This window comes from Anomaloglossus baeobatrachus, chromosome 1 (assembly GCF_048569485.1).
Source record: "Anomaloglossus baeobatrachus isolate aAnoBae1 chromosome 1, aAnoBae1.hap1, whole genome shotgun sequence".
Lineage (NCBI taxonomy): Eukaryota > Metazoa > Chordata > Amphibia > Anura > Aromobatidae > Anomaloglossus > Anomaloglossus baeobatrachus.
The window spans coordinates 793,076,219-793,099,929 of record NC_134353.1 but is presented as its reverse complement, the minus strand read 5'-3'; the positions used below and the strand labels follow the sequence as shown (position 1 = coordinate 793,099,929).

The following is a 23,711-nucleotide window of genomic DNA, read 5'->3' as shown; positions in this document are numbered from 1 at the left end:
AGATCCCTCTCCTTTCTTTCTTCAAATGTTTTTATATGTTATTTTCCTGAAGAAGGAGAGGGATCTCTCCGAAACACATAGAGGATAAATCACTATTGATTTATTCCTGGATGTTTCCTTCCTTACGGCAGTGTGGCATCCAATACCCAGTCTTTCTCCTTTTGGATATTGCTAGATTACTGTTAGTAACGCACCACGCCGTCATGGATTAAAATCCTGCTTTGGGGGGTCTTTTCCTTATTATGCTCTGATGGACTCAAAGCATAATAAACATGGTGTAAAAAAACAAATATAATACATCACCACTGACTTGTTATGCCTCTGCAGCTCGCTTTTGGTCTTCCGCACAGCTCTCCCCGGCCTCCTCTTTTCGTCACTACATGCATTGTACTCTTACTCTGTGCTTACCTTGCGCTGGGGTTTTTGGTGCTGCGTAGGCCTCTGATGTCAAGACTTGCATCCCCCGATGACTATTTAGCACCTTGGGCCATGCACCTTATGACCTCAGAAGCCTACTTGGTGTCAGAAACTTTGGCGCATGAAGCGAATCATAAAAAGTTAATATTTAGGAGAATACAATTTTTTTGTGTAAAATTTATATCGCCTTGGACCAATTTGCTCATCTGTAGTTATTACGATAGAACGTCTGTGCAGTGCTTGTACCGCTATTTGGCACAGCAGCTTCAATACGTTCTTAAAATTTGGCGGATTGTTGTATTGTGTCCTGTACAGATGGAATGGTGAGTGAAAAAGTATAGTAGGATCAAAGGAAAGTGATTGTAATGGATCCCCTGCAGGGTCACCCTATGAAGCGCTTTCTTTTCTTTTGATGTTACTTGATGAAATCGCTAAAATATTATAAAGAATGAAACCGTGAAAAATGGCAAAAAATCTTAATGAATCTGGCACACACATAAAAAATGCTTTACAAAAAACAACTTTTTGTCCTTTAAAAAGACCCAAAATGAATGATTGGGCCTTGTGTACATTTTCCATCCCTTATGAAAAGATTGGGCAGAATCGCCTATAGCGCTATTAGCATTGTTAGGTGCATTGTGTCTTTGTGTCATATATTTGTCTACAATAGTAGAATAAAATGTGTGAACACGGACCCAGGAGGGGGAAAAAGAAAGAGTGGTTTGATATCCCTTTGATCATTTTTACATTGCTGTTTTTAAAATGTATGCTCGTTTTACATCCATCTCTGCGGAATACTATTTGGGTCGTTTGAGAAAAACATTCCGTATGAATAATTTAATAGTATGCAAATATGCATTGTCTTAAATTTCATTTTGATTGCTTAGTAAGCTCGAGTCATAAACATTTATCTCCCTAGACCTTTTTCGATTTTTTTTTTTTTTTTTCTTTTGTTCATTTACTATTTAAATATTTTATATAGGCAGAACTTACACTCATTTATTACAAATAATGCTGTTTACTCATCAATAGCCTCAGGCTACTTTTACATTTCACGAGGAAAATGAAGATTTATTGACAAAATACTGAATACTTGAAACTTTGTACTTTTCCAATAATACTTTGTCTTATTTTTTTTCATGCATTAAGCAAACTTGTAATACCAAGGTCATACAGGGATTGGTAGACTCCACCTTCTGTCCTTGGAGAGGAGCGCCCAACTAATGGTGATCCTATTATCTGTACTCTGTGAGAGTGTGAACTGATCCGGATCTCCACTACATACTGCAGGCAACACAAATGTAGCAAATATTATACAAAAGACATTGCTAGTCATACGACCTTATTCCTTACAATGATGGATGAAAAAAGAATAGGAGCCCATATTACATTCGACTTGGAGAGTAGATGATGCTCCTCATATTTCGTAGAAGGGCACTGACCGGGCTCCTCTGCTGCTGGACCTGTGAATACTGTGATCCTTCTAATGGAGAATTTATCTATGTATTCTAGATGTGGTCAAGTGGATTAAGAGGATTTATGACAGAACTGTCTAATGTGTTACTAAACCATTATATGAAGCCAAATTAAAAACAGATACAATATAGATCTAACCACTGGTGGACACAGACAGAAAAGGGCCCCTGTGCAAGAACAATATATGAGCCCTTTGCAGCCCAAGAGATCATCACCTGCTTTGGAGGCAGAAATGGGCCTCCTTACCTCCTGGCCTTTGTGCGGCCGCACAGATTGTACCAATGATATGTCAACCTGTGTATCTAACACTGAATTTGCATCTTTTTCAAGGAAAGAAAGTGGTAGTAGTGGGACCTACTAAGTCGTGACATTATCAACTGCTATGTTTAAGGGGTTTTCCAGGTGAATTATATTGATGACCTATATAGGAAAGAGATTATTGTGAGATTGGTAGTGGTTCCACCCCCGACACCTCAGCAAATTGTGAATCTAGATGAACAGCACTGTGTAGTGGACGTTCTTGGGTACTGCAGCTAAGCTTCTATTGAAGTGACTATAAGCTGCTTTATGCATCCCTGAACTGTTCTGTTCACCTCCATTCACTGTTTACATCCAACTAATGGTGGACAGGTCATGTGTGAATGTGGCCTGAAAATCCTAAGGCCATGTTCACATATTCAGACATTATTATCAGTATTTGTAACGCAAAATCAGGAGTGAAATCAGGGGAAAGGTATGGTGGAAACATGGGCACCACTTATGCATTTTTCACCCACTCCTGATTTTGGCTTACAAACACTGATGTAACACACTGACCAATTACTGAACGTGTGCATGTAGCTTAAGCATAGATCATAAATATAAGATAGGTTGACCCTTGACACGCCCACTTATTGACTGATTGAGGAGCTGCAATTCTACGGCACGATCTGCCACCCCTTTCATTATTTATTGGGCACAGCTTCATTTGTATGGTGCTGTTTCTGATAGACTATGAAAGGGTCCATTCAATCAGCTGGTTGGTGGGTGTTCTGGGAGTCAGGCTGCGGTCACACAACCATGGATTCCCTTATGCGAGAGAATTCGATCGATTATGGTAATGACACTCTGATCAAACACTGATCAGAGTGTCAGCTTAGTGTGATCTGATTTTCTCGCATGATAGGATTGTTACACAGGTGAAGAAAAGATTAAGAACAAAATGTGTCCATTCTGTGAGTCCGTAGAAATCGAGCTCTACTTGGATGTCATCCGAGTCCAATGATTTGCACGCTCACATAGACTTGTATGGGTGTGTGCCGTCCAATTTGCACTGCCACTCGTAGTATGCTGCGCTTTTTTTCTCCCACTAAATCAGCATAAGAAAAAAATGCTGAACGACACTGCTGTATAGTGTAACATTGGACCAAGTGCTTTCCAATAAAACATCACATAGCGATTGTCCGAGTTGTATGCTCATGTCCACGATCCCTCCGACCTTCACTAATTTATATTAATGGCGTTTCCTAAAACTAGGCTAAAAAAGGTAGTTTCCCATGAAACCGCTTTACAACCTGTTGATTTCGAGAACTGCAGCGTTTTGGGTTGTTCTTTGTCTATTGCCACAATATGGAGTGTGGTAGGACTACACGGCAGCGCGGGGGTTTGGTCGGGATTCCATGGATTGGTTCCATGTATATATACATGACATCAGTCTTTAAGTATGAAACCTTCTTGTTGAATCTGCCTTACATTGAACCTTGAATATATATTTATCATTAGTAATATGTAACCACTGATACGTCTTCTTTATTGCCTTAAAAAAACGAGTTGCAAATGAATGACACAAAACAATCCCATCGTTTTACCTATGAGCGTGGAGCGCTCCGGAGAGGCCACAGAATGGGCTTCCATTTTTCTCTATTGCAAAATGAAAGTACTTTGCTTTGCAATATAATAAAACAAGACTTGATATATTACTGTAACAGGATTGTATTACCTCCAGACAAGGAATAAATTGATTGCCATGACACATGCGGAGGCAGCATTGCTGACTTATCCCAGTAATATTTCTGAGATTTATTTGTCCTTAGTAGCGAGAGATATATTCTCCATCCTTGTATGATATTTTCTATTATTTTAAATCAGCACTTAATGTTGGCAACTCCGCCCCGAAAATGAATGCAATCCAGATCACCTCCAGCAACCGGGAGACAAAGTATTATCCTTTCAGATGTCTGAGAATATTGATTGTCTCACACCTTTCTCCCCTCTTATTCCGCGCGCTGCCAGAGGGGCCGTAGATGCTGCTAACCAGCACAATGCCTGTGATGTGGAGAAGCCGTCACTACTAATAGAAGTGGGCTTTTTTGGCACTGCGTGGAATATTGTGTTAAGGTAAAGACAGGTATATTTATTGCTCAAGCACATGGCACACCGGAATTTCCACCAACTTCATTGTAATGCGATTACTCCCAGGGGCTCTTATAAGAAACACATTCGAGAAGTCGAAAGATTAATAAAGAATGAGTTGACCTTGAGGTGACCACAATAAATATTTTCCATGAAGACTGCCGCTTGTATTCAGACTTAATAAAGAAGTATAGAGACCTGGGTATGAATGAATTTTTTATTTTTGGAGATTTGCAGAGAACGCCGCACTGCCGGACGTGTTTTATGTCCAGGTGAACCTGCATAATAATCTGCTTCTAAATGGGGTTTCTTGAGCTGAAGAAAAGAACACCTGCAAATTCAAAGAATGAAGTATTCTTTACACTGAGCTGTAATAGGCAAATCTATTGATTTACCTGTCACTTCACACAAAACAGGTAGAAAAGCATGGTCTTTCTACCCTTATTACTGAAAATCAGTCTGTCCAAGGGCTACCCCAATTCTCCTGCTCTGTAACTTGTCATCCCCCTTTTTTTGAGTGGGCAGTACCAATTCATTGACATTCTGACAGCACTAAAGGGCGCTTGAACATTTTCATATTTCCCAGTTTTCATTTTACCTGTTATCAAGGCTCTTGCCACCTCAAACTGCTCACCTGTCCTTCTGGGATACCTGTATACTGTTTGCAGAAACCAAAGAAACTGTATCTCAAAACACTGTAAGTATGCCTTCACACTTGCTATATCGGGGGTCAGAAGTTAGTGGGCGTGAATGGTTAAGTTGGAGGACGTGATGCCCACCTTGGTGGTCCTGCCCCATCATTTACTTTTGTGCACTCTGTCTGGTTAGTGAGTGCCCTTCAGCCGATCGTTTTCTGTTGACTGACTAAGCCTGGTTGCCACCATGCCCCTACTGACCAACTGACTCCAGTCTCTAGCAACACTGCGAGCAAGCATGCCCTGATAGGCGGTCAGTCCACCATAGCGTGCGAGAATAGTTGAGCCACGCCCACTAAGCCGGTCATGGCTACTCACTAAGATGGCCCCCATGCCTACTCACCTCAGACACTACAAGGAAAGTACAATGATCGAAGTGACAAACACAAAAAGCGGTGTACTGGAAGAAGGCAACAGCGGCAGGCATGCAGGTGACTGATCTTAGAACAATTGACAAGCTGGCTGGATCTGCAATATAGCGGGCGTAAGGAAATGCCGGTCCATGCTCACTAACTAAGCCGATCATGCCCACCAACTTCTGGTACTTGATACTGAAAGTATGCCAGTGTGAACAGGTGCTAACTGCTAAAACTTCACTCAACACAAACAAAGGGATACAGCAGCACTCTGTAAGCATCAAGACATATGCAAAGATAGACTATATGAAATTTAAAAAATTTAAAGTGAACCTTTCAGGTGCAATATGCACCCAGAACCATGAGCAGTTCTGGGTGCATATTTCTTTTTTTTTTTTTTTTTATCATAAAGGTTTTTATTGAGTTTTCAGAAAAATACAAACTTCTCATACAACAACATCAAGAACAGGAGCATTGAGTAGCAAGAGGTGGAATAGCCTCGAGCCATTATCAGAATATCAATCTGGGACATTAAATACCCCTTACAACAACAACCTGAACATAGGAGCAGGGAGGGAGGGGGGAAAGAGAGGGGGTGGGGGAAGCAGCTCTACAAGACATTCTTAGGCATAATCAATTTATTTATGGTGTAGGTGTCGGTATCTGGGGGAGGGCCGTTGCATAAAGGGAAGTGGCCCACGGGTGCCATTGTTTAAGTCTCGCCGTTCTCTTCTCTAGGTTGGGGGCCAAGTTGGTTTCGTATAGCCAGTGTAGGTTGATCCTCTCAATTAGATCTCTTTTTGTAGGGGGGCTCACCGACCTCCACTTGTATGCCACACAGTACCTGCCAGCTATGAGAATGTGAGAAATGATGTTTTTTAAAAGATCCGGGATCCCATCTAAGCCAATGTGTTGCACCGCTAAGGTTGGGTTTGGAGAAAGGCGGAGACTAGTAACCTCATGGATTAGATTGAACACCTCCTGCCAGAAGTTAGATAACTTAGGGCAAAACCACCACATATGACATAAGGTGCCCCTGTGGTTGCAGCCCCTCCAGCACAGTGGTGACACATGTGGGGAAAAAGAAGCCAGTTTAGTAGGGGAGTTGTACCACCTCAGATGAACCTTTTTTAATTGCTCTATATGATTGAGACAAGAAGAGAACTTGTGGATCCATTTTGAGGCCGCGAACCATTCTTGCGGCGGAAGCGGAGAAGCTAGATCTTTTTCCCATTTGAGCATATACGGCAATTGTTTGTCCGGTTGTGGGGAGTTTAGCATATTATGGATATATGAAAGGCCTTTGATTTTGCTATTTTGAAAGAATTTTTTAATTGAGGCGTGGTCAGCTGTCGTGGGAGCCGGGAGATGAGGAGCGGACTGAAGAAAGTGACGTATTTGAAAAAACTGGAATAGACTGTGTCGGGGAAGGTTAAATTTATCACACATTTCTGAGTACGGGAGTAGGACGCCTTCTCTATAGAGATCTGCTAGGGTGATTGGACCTCCACGTGTCCAGGCGGCAAGATTCAAGTTCGGAATGAAGGCTTCTAGCGATCTAAGGGGAATGCTGGGACCTAAAGCATGTGACACTGGCTTGCTCCACAAGGACCAAGCTTTCTTTAGAGCTGCTGTGGTGGGTAGAAGATCGCCGGGGGGCGAAGGGGTTAGGAGCAGGGAGTCTATGAATTGTTTAGGGGAGTGGACCTGTGCCCAGGTGTACTCAATCTGTAACCATCTTAAGTCTGAATCATTCCTCCACCAATCTCGAGCCGGTTCCAGGATAGCGGCTCTGTGGTATGTTAGAATATTAGGAATACCCATTCCTCCACCACTTAACGGGGCATGCATGCATCTTAGGGCTATTCTAGGTTTTTTCCCAGCCCATATAAATTTACTCATTAGCGAATGAATTTTGGTGAGATACCGTTGCGGAATTGTTAGGGGCAGGCACCGAAGTAAGTAGATAATTTTTGGGAGGCAGATCATTTTAAAGGTCTGCATTCTCGCCACCCAAGAGAGCGGGAGAAGAGAAAGGCGAGTAAGTTCTCTATCCAGTGAGGTGTGCAGGGTCAGCAGATTTTTCCGGATCACGGAGTGTAGCGGGGCCAGTATAATACCCAGGTAGGGGATACCCTCGTCTTCCCATTTGAAAGGGTAAAGATGAGAAAGAGTGGCTCTAGTTGAGGCGGGCAGGAAGAGCGGAAAAATTAAGGACTTGGTAATATTAAGCTTGTAATACGAGACTTGAGCGAAGGAGGACAGGATCTCCATTACGTGTTTTAGGGACACCTCTACATTAGTGCAGGATAAAATCACATCATCCGCATATAAACTGATCACATGGTTTGTACTCCCCACTCGAATCCCCGAGATCCGAGGGCATTCACGGATAGTCTGCGCCAGAGGCTCTATAGCAAGGGCATAGATGATAGGGGAGAGCGGACACCCCTGGCGTGTCCCATTGGATAATTCAAAACTCCGAGATATAAATCCGGATGCCAGAACTTTGGCGTTAGGGTTAGAGTATAGTGCCATTATGGCGGTAAGTATGGGGCCTTCAAATCCAAACTTGGCCAGTACAGATTTCAGATATCCCCAGTGCACCCTGTCAAACGCCTTCTCTGCGTCCAAGGACAGGAATACACTGGGGATTTTCCTCCCCTCAGCCACCGCAATCAGGTCCAGCATACGTCTCGTCCCATCTTTCGCCTGCCTCCCCGCCACAAACCCCACTTGATCCGGGGAAATCAGTGATGGAAGGACTTTATGTATTCTAGCTGAGATTATTTTGGCGTATAATTTTAAGTCGCAGTTTAGGAGGGATATTGGCCTGAAGTTTCCTGGTGATGTAGGGGGTTTTCCTGGCTTTGGCAGGGTAGTTATAATGGCCTCTAGATTATTTGGTGAAATATCTGCTGTGGTTCGCCAAGAGGAGAAAAGTCTCAGGAGGAAAGGAGACAGGGTTTCAGTGAATTGCCTATAATAGGAGTTAGTGAGGCCGTCTGGGCCTGGAGCTGAATTTCTTTTGGCTGTGATCACCGCCTGGCAAACCTCTTCCAGGGAGAAAGGGGAATTTAGTTGCTCTAGATGTACTGTAGATAACCGAGGAAGATTAATATTGTTTAAGAAGGAATTAATTGCCGATTGGGTAGGCTTTGGGGCAGTGGGGTCATTTTTAAGGTTGTAGAGAGACTGATAAAAATCAGCGAATGCATTGGCTATTTCCGTTGGGTTGCGTATTGTGGCATTAGAACCCGTCACGAGGTATTCAATTTTGTTTTGCATTTCTCGTTTTTTTAACCCTCCTGGCTAGTAAGGCACCCGCCCTGTCACCCATCATATAGTACCGCTGTTTGAGGGATCTTAAATTTTTCTCATAGTCTACCATCAGCAATTGGCGGAGCTGTGTTCTTAGTTTCCTGAGTTCGTCAGATGTTGACATGTTTGGGGCAGATTTATTGTGGGCTTCTAAAAGCGCTATGTGGGACAGTAGAGCTTTGGAAGTTGCCTGACGCCTCTTCTTCTCCCTAGTGACAATTTTGATGAATGACCCCCTAATAAAGGCCTTGTGTGCAGACCATAGCGTTTCCTCTGTCACCTCCTTGTTGTCATTAAATTTAAAAAACTCTGCGAGGTCGGCCTGCAACTCCTCAGAGAGTTGTCTACAGGCCAGGAGGGAGTCATTCATGCGCCACCGGGTAAAAACGGGCATGCGGCTTTGCTCCTGGACTGTCAGGTATATGGGGGCATGGTCCGACCAAGCTATAAGTCCAATTTTTGAATCTGAGCAATCCAAAATAAGTGAGCTTTCAACCAGAAAGTAGTCCAATCTGCTGTATGAGGTGAACCGAGGTGAGAAGAATGTGTAGTCCCTCTCATTTGCATGTTGGTATCTCCATATATCATGGAGATGCCTTTCTGAAATTATTGTGCTCATTTCCTTCCTCTTTACAGCAGTATTGGAGCAATCCAGAGTGCTGGACATTAACATGTTAAAATCCCCGCAGATTATTTGCTTACCCTCTGTAACGGATGAAAGCTTGGAAAGAAACCTCCGCAGAAAGCTGATCTGACCAGAGTTGGGGGCGTAAAGGGTTGCAATAGTATACTTAGATCCATTTATGGAGCAATTAATAATGGCGTATCTACCTTCAGGGTCTAAATGTTGGGAATGTAGTGTGAACGCAACAGTATTTTTTACACAAATGAATACTCCAGCCTTTTTTTTTTCCCACAAGCCAGCAGTATGAAAGGAAATTTAGCATTATTTAACCTGTGCGAGTCCCCCTGGAGGAGATGAGACTCTTGACCACAAATCACGTCACATTTGGATTTAACCACTTCCCGCCAAAACATGGATCTCTTGGCCGGCGAGTTCAGGCCCCTAACATTTATAGACATACAGTTCAATACCATTGTACATGAAAAAAAGTCTCTTGCCTAGAGCTGCGGGGGGAGAAAGGAAGGTTAGGCAGGAAAGAGGTAACACTGACAACATTAACATCACTAACATTACTGATGTAGGGAGCATCAGTCCACATAGAAAAAAGCCCAAAAAGGGGGCCTGCGGTATGGTGGAAATGTACCGCCATGGGGGCTCAGGGTCCTGGTTGAACAGAACCAGCGGACCTTAAAAGTAGCAACTAAGTCTCAGCCGCGACTCAGACATATCACATAACTCACGCGACGGACCAATCTTCATTCACTTTATCCCTTTGGGATGATCCTGTGGCTCTTGGAGATCTGGCCGGGAGATTTGCCATGTTCCATGAGGATAGGAGCTTTGCCAACTGTTGTGGGGAATGGCAGACGTGGGTGTTTCCTGCACGGAAAAGCAGGATCTTTACAGGGAAACCCCATCTATAGGATATAGCTTCATCCCTGAGAATTTTGGTATAAGGGGCAAATTCCCTCCTTTTTGCCAGGGTTCCTGCAGACAGATCCGGAAAAATGGACAGGTGCCGGAATTGCTCAGACAGAGGCGGCCTCCTTCTCAGGGCTTGCAGCAGGGCTTCTTTGGTCTTGTAAAAGTGCAGGCGAGCCAAAGTGTCCCGGGGGGCATCAGCACTGAGGGATTTAGGCTTAGGGACTCTGTGTATTCTGTCCACCAGGAAATCAGTTGCAGACAGGTCTGGGAGCAGCTCCTGCAGCAAGGAGCCTAGAAAGCTCTGCAGCCCCTTGTCTGGTATGGCCTCTGGAATTCCTCTGATTCTTATGTTGTTTCTGCGGGACCTGTCCTCTAAATCCAAGACCTTGGTATGGAGCTTTTGCACTTGTTCCTCCAGTGCTGCATTAGCATCAATGAGGCTATTGTGTGACTTTGTCAGCTCCTGCATTTTAATTTCAATGTGTGCTGTGCGACTGCCTATGGCAGTGATATCTCCCCTCAGCTCAGCCACCATAGCTTTCCAATCCTGCTGCAGTGATGAGCGGAGGGCACTGAGCAGTTTCTGCATGGTACCTTTGGTAAGCGGTATATCTGCAGCGTCTGTGTCCAAGTCTGGGCCTGCTGTGGATCCCCTCCTGGATGAGCGTGAGGAAGCTGTGGAGGAGGATGCTGCTGCCATTTTCCCTCGTCCCGTGCTGGAGAAGAAGTCTGTAACTTTCGCCGGGGACGGCTTCTTCTGGGACTTTCCCCTTGGCATGCCACGTTCCTGGGTACCTCCGCAGCACTTTCCCCCCGTGTGCAGAGAGATTGGTGCCACTGGTGAGCCGCAGTGAGCCGGTTAGGAGTCGAGGTGGCTGGAGCTCAGCAGCTAGGTGACCGGTGCCATTAGCAAGCAGGCCACGCCCCCCTGGGTGCATATTTCTAATCCCTGCCTAATATTCCCTGTATCTACTAGCATAGATAAAGGGATCTTTAGAAAAAGTATGTTTAAAGGGCCTTTATGAAATGCTAATGAGTGGAGGGAATAGTCACAAAGACATTCCTGCACTCATTTTGCCCTCTTAGCATGTTACTACACCCACAAGGGGGCATGCGTATCTGTGTCTGTTGTCACTGCTTCAGAATCCTGGGCTTAGGATCAGTGCGCATGATCAGAATGCTCCACACTTCCGGTCATGCGCAGTATGAAGCTGGGTGTACACGTCCCGGCATCAGAGAGGTCTAGTGCGCCTGACCCTAAGCCCGGCTTTCTGAAGTGATGAGAACGGACACAGGTACGTGCGTCACCGTTGATGACACTGGGCAATAGGCATTGAATAACATGTTATCATGCCCCTGTGGGCGTGCTAAGATGGCAGAATGAGTGCAGGAACTAATGTCCTTGCAACTAGTCCCTGCGCTCATTACTAACTTTCAAAATACTTTTTCTAAAGATCTCTTTATATATGCTACTAGATACAATTAGGCAGGGATTAGCAATATGCACCCAGAACTGCTTACTGCATACTGCACCTGACAGGTTCCATTTAGATTTCATATATCCTATGTTTGCGTATGTCTTGCCGCTTGCAAAGTGCTGCTGTATTCCTTTGTTTCTGTTGAGTGTGGTCTTAAGGCCACGTCACGCTAAGCAACATCGCTAGCAACATCGCTGCTAAGGAACAACTTTTGTGACGTTGCTAGCGATGTTGCTGTGTGTGACATCCAGCAACAACCTGGCCCCTGCTGTGAGGTCGTTGGTTGTTGCTGAATGTCTTGGGCCATTTTTTAGTTGTTGCTCTCCCGCTGTGAAGCACACATCGCTGTGTGTGACAGCGACAGAGCAACAACTAAATGTGCAGGCAGCAGGAGCCGGCTTCTGCGGACGCTGGTAACCACAGTAAACATCGGGTAACCAAGAAGCCCTTACCTTGGTTACCCTATGTTTACCTTCGTTACCAGCGTCCGCCGCTCTCAGCTGTCAGTGCCGGCTCCCTGCTCTCTGCACACGTAGCTGGAGTACACATGGGGTAATTAACCCGATGTGTACTGTGGCTAGGAGTGCAGAGAACAGGAGCCGGCACTGACAGCTGAGAGCGGCGGACGCTGGTAACGAAGGTAAATATCGGGTAACCAGGGAAAGGGCTTCTTGGTTACTCGATGTTTACTATGGTTACCAGCGTCCGCAGAAGCCGGCTCCTGCTGCCTGCACACATAGCAGAGTACACATTGGGTTATTAACCCGATGTGTACTGTGGCTAGGTGTGCAGGGAGCCAGCGCTAAGCGGTGTGTGCTGGTAACCAAGGTAAATATCGGGTTGGTTACCCGATATTTACCTTAGTTACCAAGCGCAGCATCGCTTCCACGTGGCGCTGGGGGCTGGTCACGGGTTGCTGGTGAGATCTGCCTGTGTGACAAGCTCACCAGCAACCCGTGTAGCGACGCTCCAGTGATCCCTGCCAGGTCAGGTTGCTGGTGAGATCGCTGGAGCGTCGCTTAGTGTGACATCTCACCAGCGACATCCTAGCAACTTACCAGCAATCCCTATCAGGTGGTATCGTTGTTGGGATCGCTGGTAAGTTGTTTAGTGTGACTGGGCCTTTAGCAGTTAGCACCTGGGGGTTGTGTGAAGCGATCTATTTCACAATTACTAGACCCTATCCTAGTGTCCAGAAGTCTCCAAATATATGGGCAGGTAGTATCTGGCACTAATTAAAACCACACTGTAGCTGATGGTCCAATTTTTTTCTCAAAGAACCTTCATTTTTCTAAGAATATTTTAGATAGCATTAATGCAGTTTAAATTTTATATATTCAATGTTTGCATATTTTTTGGCACTTACAGACTGCTGTTGTAACCCTTTGGTTGTGTTTCATATAGTTTTAGCAGTTGGCACTAGTTCACACTTGCTACATTTGAAGGTTCTTTTTGGTTTTTGCAGTATATGCAGGAAGTGTAGACAGCCTCCACTTCTGATTATGCTCTCTGAACATCAGCCACAGGGTGGTTTTAATTAGTGCCAGATTCTACCTGCCCATATATTTGAAGACTTTAGTTCAGGAGAGGCATAACACTAAGATAGGGTCTAGTAGCTGTGAAATAGATTGCTTCACACAACCCCGTCCACAGTCCAGGTCCATACTCTTTGCCTTGGTCAAGGGCTACATGAATATCTGAGCTCCTAGGTTCACCGGTGTGGAATTTGATTCACTGGCTCACTGGCTTGGCGTGACGTCTTCTGTGCGATGTGTGACCTACATATCAGCTGAGCCTGGGATTCCGGCCAGAGAAAATTTTGTGTAGCTCATGGCCAGAGAGCGCTGACCTGGGCTGGGTTGTGCGAGCGATCTGCTACTACAAAGTGGCATCTGGAAGAGAAAACAATATCTGGCAATAAGTCTTTTCCCTGTGTTCTTAATTAAGTTCTTTGGGTTTTCCTAGCAGCGAAATGCAGATTTTTGTCTCAACGGCATTAGATTTACCTAGATGCATATGAGCCCTAAGGCCATAATATCTAAATCGTAAAGCAGCTGTTAGAGATAAATCCCGGCCAGTCCACCTTTATGGAGTACTGATATTACTCGGCTATATGCCGTCTACATTGTATTCTCCGCTAATTGCAAAAAGCCGCTTCCCATGTAACAAAATGCTGTGGTTAACCATGGCATTTATGTGATACTTGCTGGGCATATACATAATAATACATTGTTTTCTCTAATTACTGAATAATGTACACATGAACAGCCAGGTTTAAAGTATAACCATACGCAATTTTTAAGGTTCGACCATTAGCAGAAAAATATGCCCAGATGTGCCCATAAACGCAGACATCTGATTGAAATAAAGGTGGAAATTATGGGTAAAGCTTAGCAATTAGGAGATAATGGCCCCATTCTAGGAGTTGTAGTCTGGCTTACTACGAAGTTTCATGAGATATTTTACCTACTTTTTTATAAGCCTTTATGTGCTGTGGATCAGGCCACTGTGTATTGTATTACTTAAACAGGGCAACTAATAGTTCTCCATTTATTTTATTCCCAGGGCTTATATTATTGCTATCAACTCCTGCTGTTCATATAATCACTTGTATAAAGATTGCTTTTTTAAAAATTCTTGTTGCAAAGCTAATTTATCAGAACTCCACGCGGTGAATAAGGAGTTAACATCCATTGCACTATGCAATTTTTTTACCTAAAAATGGATCCCTTGATTCCACTTTTAGTTATATTTGCCTTCATAAAATATATGAGCAGTTTCGTCTGTGTTTGACAAGTACACCTTGATCTTCCCAGTAGTTTTCTTAGGGTCTGTGACATCCCTACGACCTAATGGAGCATACGGGAAAGGATTGTTTTGATGAGACAACCCTTTTTAAAGTTTCTTTGATGGCATTCAAAACACCTTCAATCAGATAAGAAATAACCCAATCCACATGTTGGCATACATTTTTACAATTGCACTGATTCATACATTGCTGGAAGACAGGGTTTAAAGAGTTGTCACAGTGGGGAATTTATCAAACCCCCTTATAGATGAGTGGACCCATGGAGCCTTGGGTTCTGTGGGTTCAGCCGGACTTTATGTAATGTTCTGTTTTGGACCTGAACTTCGTTGGAAGTCACTGATTGGCAATTCGGCTCTACGCCCTGTGAGACTGTGACCGGGGTTATCTATAACGGCCGGTATGTCTCGCCCCGGTTGTGCTCACTCCATGATAGAAAGTAAATCCACTATAGGGTTAATGCTGTTTCCTTACAGGCTGAAGGAAGGGTTAAATAGAATCAGGAACAAGGGCAGGTGCGCCGGGTGTGAGGGAGTGAACAGAACTCCCTGAGTTTTCTGCTGGAGAGGCACATGTATTTTTGTTATGGACTTTTGTTTGGACATTAAAACCGTGTGCTGTGAACCTTAATGCCTGGATCCCGTGTCTTCTGCTGCGCAGCCAACCGTGCTACCTCACAGCCGCCATACAGCCAGCCATAAACTGAACACTTCCAGGGATAGAGGGAGGGAGGGCAAGGTTTTTTCTTTTGTTTGTGCACACTACATCCGCTAACGCTAATTTTACCTCGAGTGAGAACAATTGATATACTGTAAGCGGCTCGCCCTGGGCTGAGCATCGAGCGTACCCCAGCACAGTGATGCTCATTCTAGTGGTTAGTATACGTAAAGCACCCGAACTCCAAATACTGATTTTTTTTTTTTTTTTTTTTTTTTTTGTAAAGTCTGTGTTTAATGTTTGGGTACGCTCATCTCTACCCCTTACGCCTTTTTTTCTGTTATTAAAAAATATGCCATATTGGTGCAAAAAGTTGCAAGTTTTACCTTTTCTGCAATGTATACCATTTTTCCTAAAAAAAAAAGATGGGCAGAGTTTAGTAGGAGTCACATGGTGACAAATTTTGAACAATGTGTGTTAGAAAACTGCCGTACACTGTAGCCGACATCTCCACCAGCTCATGTCTGCATAGATTTCATTTTCTGAGATCCCAAAGATGCGCCAAAGTTATTAAGAGGGATACAGTTCTTAATTAACTTGCGGCACCTTACTCGGGGCAATATAGGTTTCAGACTGGCATATGAAAACATGGTCCTCATAAATTTCCCCGTCTTCAGATACTGTACATCCAAAGATCTTCTTAGGGTTGTCTGATTTGGACAGTCCATTTTTTTAGAAAGTGTTCTTGACTTGTCTACAGGATATCCTTCTTCTGGTACCTTTGGCAATAATCTATGAGAAGGACCAGATGCATGATTTTTGGGTTGAGGGTAAAAAGGGGCCCAGAGTGATATAAAAAGAAACGCATTCTTATCTACAACCGATTGGCTGCAGCAGTTGCAGAACCGTCCCCAACAATCAGAGGACGCAAAGAGACCGACCGGGGACCCAGGCCACTGCTAGGAGAGGAATGTTGGTGCATTAGTGGGGAAGTATACTTTAATTTTTATTTTTAGGCCTTGCTGGTCCACTTTTTATAGATTAAAACTAGGTGGGAAAGCTATATAAACTATGTATTGTACCTGAAAAGGGGAAATGAAGCATTGCACAATTCCTGATTTAAATCAATCCATTTTTTGTGTGTTGTGCTGGGTGCTCCAACATAATAGAGGCTCTTTGTAGTCATTCTTGACTTTAGCTAATAGAAAATGGGTAAAAATGGTTGTGTATATATGGCTCATAATTCCCTAACAGAGTACTTGAATTTAGGATTTATAAAAACGTATTTCACATCTCTAATGACTGGTATTTAGGGAATCTGTAATCAGGTTTTTGCTACCTTATCTGATAGCAACATAATGTAGGCAAAGAGATACTGAATGCAACTGTGGATCACGTAGATTACTGGATGCAGCAATTCTCACATAACCAAAGAATTTAGTTTTGAGCATATAGTGGAGCTGGGAGAGCTCTTCCTGCCCACACCAGTCTCTCAATAGAGATTGTACATAGACTGTATTGGTGTCAATCACAGCAGTGGGCGTGCCGAACTTCTCTGCATGTGATGTTCTAGTCCTGCAATGTTAATCACAGGGTAATAAAGCCATTAGTTTAAGTGAACAATAGCAAACACACAAATAAGAGAGGCATAGTTGATTTTTGTTTTTTAACCCCTACATCATGCTGTTCTCAGCTTACATAATAAAAACCTGCTGACAGATTCCCTTTCAAGTGGATTCTGTTCAACCTTAAATTTAGTCAAATTTTCCCTTCAGGTAGAAAGTACAAGTATATATAAGTGACTATTTTGGTGATTGACCAAGACAACCCCATATATTTGTTTTAAGGGTAATCTGTCAGGTGCAATATGGACCCAGAACCAAGAGTAGTTCTGGGTGCATATTGCTAATCTCTGCCTAACCATCCCTGTATACACTAGATTAGATAGAGATCTTTAGAAAACATATTTCTAGAGATTTTTTACCGTATGCTAATGAGCGAGAAGGCTAGTTCCCTGGGCGTTAGTTCCCCCTGCCAGTCGCCACCATTAGCATGTTAGTATACCCCTGTGGGCGTGCTAACATGCTAATCAATGTGCAGCATCACAGGATGATCTCCCTCACTTCTCCGCTGCCATCGTGGCCGACTGGGGATTTTGGCTCCGTGCGCATGACCCCGTAGTTTGGGTCATGCGCACTATGAAGCCGGGTGTACGTATCCTGGCTTCAAACTTAAGTAGCGCGCATGACCCAAACTCTGGGGTCATGCGCACTGAGCCGAAATCCCCCGTCGGACGCGATGGCGACGGAGAGGTGAGGGTGATCATCCTCTGATGCTGCACATTCATTAGCATGTTAGTACGCCCACAGGGGTGTACTAACATGCTAATGGAGCCAACTGGAAAGGGGAAGTAATGCCCAGGGACTAGTCGCAGACCTCATTAGCATACGATAAAAGATCTTTAGAAACACTTTTTCTAAAGATCTCTTTATCTATGCTAGTGTATACAGGGACAGTTAGGCAAGGATTAGCAATATGAACCCAGAACTGCTCGTGGTTCTGGGTGCATATTGGACCTGACGGGTTCACTTTAAGGTTGATTTTTGTTTTTTTTTGTTTTTTTTTTGTTTTTTACTTTTTATCTTCTAATTCTTAAGTTAGTTTTTACTGATTTTTGTTTTTGATACTAAAAAATGAATAGTTCATAATTCTGACTGAAAATGATATATACAATAGAGCAGCCATTGACTGTTTCACAGTTTTACCATTATTTATATTAATATGTAAGCAATTGCCATCCTGCACATGATGTAGAACGAGCTATTTTCCGTCCCTGCACCTTGTGCCTTTGGTGGAATGCATGCGGAGCAGATCTGGAGAGCAGTTTAGTATTTCATCATACTGTGTGCGGTGCCTTTCTGAAGGATTGTTTGATGCTCGAAAACAAATAACACAGTAGGGTAACATTAAGCATAGCTGGTAAGAACAACATCAACATTTGTTACAAAGTTATGGTTGTTGCTGAGTTTGTTGAAGCAAATGCCTTGAAGAGTTATGTGAAGATTTACAGAGAGACGCCAAGCGTTCTTCGTACAGGGCAAATGTGTTTCCCACTTTTATTTAAAGCATCATTCCAGGATTTTTTTTTTTTTATTTTACTACTGGAGTGGTGCTTCTAATCTAAGTTTCCTGAGCCCACTCTGATACTCACCTGCTGCCGGCTTCACCTTCCATCATTGCTGTTCTCATCGGTCTCAGACAGTTTGTGATCTGTTGGCAGCTCCAGTGTTTCATGGAGCGACCTGGAAGTCACAACTCAATACAACTATGAGAGCCTCCTTCTGGTCTCGTTCTCGCTCTTATAGATTTGCATTGAGTTCTTGTAATGTACGGTAACTTCTGACTTCTGGACAGTCACAAGTTGTGGTCACAAAGTGGCGCCACTGAATCGTAGCTACGCCAATAAAAGGTTAAGAGGCCGGATGGTAAGTATAAGACCAGGGGCAGGGACCTTAGATTAAAAGCACCACTCAAGTGCTGGAAAAAAACTCTGGAGTGGTGCTTTTAAAGGGGTGGTGTAGTCTAAAGTCACTCTGTGACTGCAGACTTATGAATCCTCCCAGCGCATGCACTGTGCGCTACAAGGATTTGCCAGTTTCTGAGCTGGGAACAGCGGTCACATGACTGCACTTGGGCAATATGAATGTTCCTGGACAGATCCCGACTAGTGGGTGTAGCCTCGCTCAATACAAGTGTATAAAGCAAGGCCACACCCACTAGATGGCCACGCCTACCAATCAGACGATCCTACTTCAAGCACTTGTATAGTGTGAGGTCGCACCCCCTAGTCAGGCATTGAATATGCATATTGCAGAATTGTGGTCATGTGGCCACCTATAGCAGCTCAGAAACTGGCGAATCCTCACAGCACAATGTGTGCACTGGGAGGAATCATATAGAGTGGACTTATCTCCAGACAACCGCTTTAAGGTATTTCCTGGCCTTTTATAGTAACCTTTCAGAGAAATAGTAGCTGGGATCTGGTAATGTAGCTAAATGCCAATTTTTACCCCCCCAATTGTGACAAGCATATCACAGCATCTCGCGTGCTTGCGGCTCTCTGTCAAGCAGTGAAGATGATATGAGGGTGCGAGATACTGGACTGTTACGTGCGATTAAACGTCACACACAGCCCACTCACTCGGGTAGAATGGGTCCCGCCTCAATGATGCCGGGTCAATGTCCAATTCTGGAAGTTGACGTGACATCACCAAACATCAAAGGCAACATCAGCCCGGGACATGTGATGGGGACAAGTGAACAGCGATAGCGCCGTTCACAGGCTGAATTAGAAAAGGAAGGTATTTAGTAAAAGCTTTCTTTCCCTGCTTTAAATTGATGTGGCCACTATGCTTTGTAGTGGACCACCTTTTTAAGTTTTAGACTTGTTCTAATGGAAAACTTCCCTTTAATGTTTCCTTTTTGCCATTATCACTTAGAGAGTCCACAGTGCAGATACCGTGGAGTTCTTCTATCTGGAATGCTGGATAGGAGCATGTATTTTCTCTAAATGTACATTCTGATATTTTATGAGCAAATAGTTGGATAGTTAAATGTATCCATGTCCAAGGAGAAATGTGCCCACAGGCGATCATGCAGCCCTGATATTAATCATAAAATGAGAAGAGCCCTCCTTAGTAACATAGCTGCAGATGGAAGACTATCGAATACAGATGGAAAAGTTATCTCTCTGCAAATCCTATATATCTATCCCTTTTTTTTAGCTGGGATCATGGGGTTAAATTTAGATTGCTGCCATCTGGGCTGTCATATATTAAAGGCATTCATTTCTGAGGTAGAGTTTTATCAGCTGTATACTTTCACACCAAGGAACATCCTATAAAATAATTTGAAATGTCTGGATCAGCAAACTAATGCTTCATGTTTCTTGTCTTCATGCTCCCCATGTCCCATCTTGATTTATCTGCAGAAATGCAGGTTGCTTCAGAGCCTGGGATATATTTCATGGGGATTGAGAAGCAACTGCCTCATTAACTGGCTCTTTTTTGTCAGATTTCATAGTAGCAAACCTTTAATAGTAAAGTCTGAGGTTGAAAGCCGGCCAAGCATCAAACTCCGGGTAGACAGTCAGACGACGAGAAAAGACCCGACAGAGCTGGCTGTTGCGACATGTTTGTCAGTAGGGCTCAAAAATATTTTGGAGCTGTCCTAGACCTTCATAAGCCCTTGTTATTTTGAATCCGACGATAATAAATCATGGCGTGATCTCTTAGACGTTATATGGTGGTGCAGATGACCTCTCTACATACAAAGTCCATCACTGGCTATCAGGCTCTGTACAGTGTCCTAACCCATAAACGCCTTATTACTGCATCTGACTTTTTTCTCATACTTGCTCACCACAGCAATTCAGAACATCTAATTCTAGTAGGAAAGCAAAGTGACCAGTTCTTAAGTTTCCCATGTCTTTTCAACAGTAAAGCTACATCACCCATGTCCTTCATATCCTTCAAATGGCATATGGTGTCAGATGAACTTCTACTTTTCCACACTTGTTAGAATAATATGTAGTTCTGCTGCCTGCATTATTGTGCGTGCTCCCACTTCAGCCCATTAAGATGAGCTGTTGATTGAGAATGAGCCTTTGTTTGAACTGTCATGTTCGGCATGTCTAATGATGCCAGCAACCACCCGAGGAGCGAGCAATGTTCTCGCAGTATATTGTCCTGTGTCAGCGGAGTATGTGCTACCAGTATTGATGTTAATCTACCTTCACCCAACAATCATATTACCAATCTTTCTGTGGACATAGAATTTTGGCCTGTCTAAACAGTTTCCTATAAGATTACCCATTGGCTTGCTGTCTTTCAATGGCCACAGTTGGTTTGTCTTATTAGGCCATTAGTCAGACACTTCCCCCACAATACCACAGCACTATTGAAACACTCGTGAGGACATTGTGCTTGCTCAACCTGAAACGTAAAATAATTTACATCCCTTAACTTGGGATCGAATAGCTTCTTTTTGTTTAATTTTAAATTTTACATTGGGGGATTGTTTATCCAGCAATTTTCTAATGACTTGTATCCCATGGATTGCTGTATTTATGATTGTATCTGTGGGAAATTGAAAGTCTGTATAGATGACCACCATTGCCATCAGCGAAGTTCCGTACCATTTACATGGTCTGCCAGCTGTCTCGGTTTGATTGGTATCGCAGTAGTAGCTCCTCTGCATTCTGGGGTTTCAGTAGTAGCTGTACATTTTGGAATTGTTTTAATGCATATACTAATTTTGTTTAAAAAGTGTATCTGTTTTCATAACATTTTTTAGTTAATGTAGATTAATTAAAAACCTGTCATGTTCATACTGCTCAGCACAACCACCTATGGCAAGTAAGTCGCCACTTCTCTTATTTTGAACTTGGACTCATCTTGTCATATAATAGCAGTTGAGTAGTGTTACGCTTCTGTCTCGACTCTAGGGCCGAGCTCTGCTGCCTTCCTCTCTGGCCACTTCCATATGGTGTGCTCCACAGCGGTCTTCACAAGTTGTTCAACATCACTTACTAACATATTCATCTAAGGCATTTTAAGGTTGACACACATGTAGTTTCATTACTCAGTCATTGCTATATGTCTAAAGGCCCCGTCACACAGAGATAAATCTTTGGCAGATCTGTGGTTGCAGTGAAATCATGGACATATTGTTCCATTTGTACACAGCCACAAACCTGGCACTGATTGTTCACAATTTCATTACAACCACAGATCTGCCGCAGATTTATCTCTGTGTGTGACTGGGCCTTTAGGCCTCTTTCACACGTCCGTGAAAAACCATGCACGTTTTTCACGTACGTGTCAAAGGTGCATTTTGCCCTCTGTGAGCCGTGTTTATGGCACACATGTGTTCTCCGTGTGTTATCAGTGATAACACACGGAGAACGGGAACTTTCTATTCACCTGTCCGTGACTTCGCTGTCCGTGGTGCTGATCTTTGGTGTCCGGTCCTGCCGACTCCCCGCTGCTGCTTCCGGCCGCAGTGAAGTGTCACACGGAACACCTCTGTGTGGTCCGTTTGCGTTCCGTGTGACACCCGTGATGCTGGAGAAAAACTGACATGTCTAGGTGTGGAGCACACAGGCACACATGTATGCTCCACACGTACACAAGGTCCATGACAGAATACGCACGTGAGCACAGACCCATTGATTTTAAATGGGTCTACGTGTGCCCGTGTCTCCGGTACGTGAGGAAACGGACTAAACATGTGCCGGAGACACGGACGTGTGAAAGAGGCCTTAGAGTTTTATTCCTTCAGCTTTAATCATCTTTGTAAACTCCTGTGTTTCTACAACTTGAGTCTACTGTTTGTCAAACCTTCTGATTAATGCATCATTTCCTGTATGCATTGCAAACTATCAGACTGTTCACATTACGCTGCAGTCTTTCTGCTAACTCCTGTGGTTTCTTCAACTTGCATCTACTTTGGTTCCAACCTTCCTTTTAATCCTTTATCTGTTTTTCTATGCGTATAGTTTGTCAGGCTTCATACACATTAATGACTTCTGGGGTTTCATGCTCCACTTCCAGGCTTCCGTCCATCATAAGCCCATTGTGCAGTTCCTCACTGCTGTGCTATTGAGTTTGGTCTGTGTGTTCACTTGGACCTGCAGCTTAGTGAATCCATCTCACTCTCTTTCTGTTGATTACTATAATTCTGAAGGCTTTGGAGAAAGAGGGGTGATTACTCACGCGGCTCTCGTGGCTAGAGAACCCAAGGTTTGGTTTTAAACCCAAACACCAACTTAAAAAAAACAGGGTTCGCCTTGCTCTCACACTCTCTCACACTCGGTGCTCAGCCCTGTGTGAGCCGCTAATGATTGGCTCGCACTGAGGGTAGCAGAGTGATTGGACATAGTGTGCAACAAAAAAAAAAACCCCGCCCACCTTCCCCCAGAGTGATCTGCTTATGGCTGGCTGTATGTGGGCGGAGACTTGAACTGCCAATCAGCTGTCAGTGAACCGAACCTTCAAAGGTTCGCTCCTCGTTACTCGTGACATCACAACCTCGTGTGAGCCCTGGGAATGTGGACTCAGACACCGCTGGAATGGCACTGTCATGGGAGGTGAGTACAAGCTTTTATATTTTAATGGGGCAAAACATGAGGAATGAGAAGGGTTTGTCCTAGTAGTGGACAAGTGTGATTGTCCTGATGAAAGAATTTAACTCCGAAACGCGTTGAATAAATCAGATTCTGTGACATATTTGATTTCATTCTTCACACAGCAGCGCAGGCGGTTTCACCCTCATCTTCATGTCAGCTGCTTGTCATAGAGGACTTGATTGATTGAATGGTTTGACAGTTTCATTTCATCTACCATTAAAAGGTGGACTACAAACTCTGTCTGAAAAATATATACCCAGTAATGATATTGCATAAAAATCTTACAATAGTTACTCCGACTGGTGTAAGATTTGTGGCATTGTGCAAACAGAGGCGGAGGCACCTCTGGCACCTTGTGTTAAGGGTGCTTTACACGA

At 43.8% G+C, this 23,711-nt stretch overlaps 2 protein-coding genes across 2 annotated transcripts in view; one reads left to right on the top strand and one right to left on the bottom strand.

Annotated features, from left to right (window-relative positions):
* COMMD10 (COMM domain containing 10) overlaps positions 1-23,711 on the top strand; it is a 430,106-nt gene that overhangs the window by 127,958 nt on the left and 278,437 nt on the right. The gene's annotated exons all lie outside the window — the stretch shown is intronic.
* Positions 15,665-23,711, bottom strand: part of LOC142303475 (uncharacterized) — a 198,715-nt gene continuing 190,668 nt past the window's right edge. Inside the window, exon 10 of the mRNA XM_075344854.1 lies at positions 15,665-15,938. Coding sequence (XP_075200969.1) covers positions 15,665-15,938 — 274 coding nt within the window. The remainder of the gene's footprint in view (positions 15,939-23,711) is intronic.